The 1,585-nt window shown below is 52.4% G+C and overlaps 1 protein-coding gene across 1 annotated transcript; it reads right to left on the bottom strand.

The window, feature by feature from the left end:
- Nucleotides 1-364: 364 nt before the first annotated feature.
- On the bottom strand, nt 365-1,364 carry LOC123254495 (red-sensitive opsin-like; the record flags this gene model as incomplete). The annotated part of the gene is made up of 2 exons (XM_044683503.1): nt 1,244-1,364; nt 365-661 (listed from the first exon to the last, which is right to left on the bottom strand). Coding segments are annotated over exons 1-2 (418 nt in total), but the record flags the coding sequence as incomplete, so codon positions are not given.
- Nucleotides 1,365-1,585: the final 221 nt, after the last annotated feature.

Below are 1,585 nucleotides of genomic sequence, written 5' to 3'. Positions count from 1 at the left end.
GCTATAGCTTTACGGCATCTCAACCCTTGGGCAGCTTTGCCAAAGCCATAGTTCTTTCTGTTTTCTGACACATGCTTTCACTTTCAGAAACTCTCAGACAGCTGAAGCAAGTACCACAAGGCATGTCTGGGGTTCAATCAAGAGAGCACAAGGCTGCCATTTGGTGGGAGGAGGTGGGAGCTCAGCCTAGCCTACCATCTCCAAGAATCCTGCTTTAACTAATCATTCTTGTGAAGTGAGTGCTAAGCTTTGTTGTTTCTAGCTGCCCACAGACTGTCGGAGCCTTCCTTAAATTTCGTACCCTCTGAACCTGCCCCACCTTAGTCTCATCTCTGTTTCCAGGCTGCTCCTGGAGCTGCCTTACCACACAGAGAGACGGTGTAGCCCTCTAGGACACATAGCGGGTGGCCCAGGATGAAGTAACCATAAATCTGGTTGATGACGCTGATTGTGCTAGCAATGACCGTCTCCCCCAGGTCAGCCACGGCCAGGTTCACCAGGATCCAGTTCAGGGGATGACGCAGTTTCTTGAACTTCATGGTTGCCACCAGCACCAGCCCGTTGGTGAAGATGGATGCAATGACCACAAAGACCATCCAGAGGCTGGTGAGGTTGTACACCCAACGTGGGGCGATGTGATAGTTGGGACCTTCAAACGGGCCTATGGGAAGGGGGTATTGAGTAGTCGATGGGAAGGATTAAAGAAAGACCCCTCCCAAAAACCAAATTGCCAGATGAAGCATTTGTCCAAAAAGAACATCTCCCCCACCCAAGGGAGAAGCCCCTACAGCCAGCCTCGGTCAGCCTTCATGCCACCACCCACCAAGGGGGAAAGGTGATTCATTAAGCACGGGTTGGACTTTTCCCTTGATGACACCCTTCCTGGGTCCAAAAACTTCCTTGGTCTTCTGGTGAGGTACACCTGCTCACTAAATCCCTCAGTTTCCCTTCTCTGTCTACAGTGATGCTTCTTTCTGAGCAAGTCTATGTCTCCATTCCAGCTGCACGGTTTCCCCATTCAACCAGTCGGTGATCTACTAGTGTCTTCTAGGTGACAGGAGGGGGCCTGTGAGGGTCTACCTGGGTGGGTACTTGCTCTATTGGCCCCTTTCCGTTTCCCAATAAGAATAACCTGAGCCTTCATCCACTCTACCCAGTGATGCCCAACCCATTGGCCTGGGGTAGGAAGGGCAATGGGCCCTGCTCACCGGAGACCTCCTTAACCTCTTAGGCACAAACTCACCCCTAGTATTGTTGCTGTTGGTGTAAACAAAAAGGCTTGCCCGAGTAGTGTCATCATTGTCGTCCTCATTCTCGTCCCTCCGCCGAGCCAAGAACCCTGCAGGGTCCCATGCCTGTGTCATGGCCCCCTTCCTTTCTTCCCCTTTCTTGCTCTCTCCGTGTCCTGGAGCCTTCCTCTACCCCTCCCCCACTTGCTGGATGCCCTGGTCAGAGTCCTGTCGCTGGGTTTTATACCAGACTTACTGGATTAGCTGTGGCCTTCCTCACCTTCCAAGCTCCCCAAATGCTTAAACTTCTGATCTCTTAATTGAGCCGGGGGCTTAAGCCTCCTCCCACCCCCACT

The sequence above is a fragment of the Gracilinanus agilis genome, unplaced genomic scaffold (genome assembly GCF_016433145.1).
Source record: "Gracilinanus agilis isolate LMUSP501 unplaced genomic scaffold, AgileGrace unplaced_scaffold2331, whole genome shotgun sequence".
NCBI lineage: Eukaryota > Metazoa > Chordata > Mammalia > Didelphimorphia > Didelphidae > Gracilinanus > Gracilinanus agilis.
This window is presented reverse-complemented; position numbering and strand designations above follow the sequence as displayed.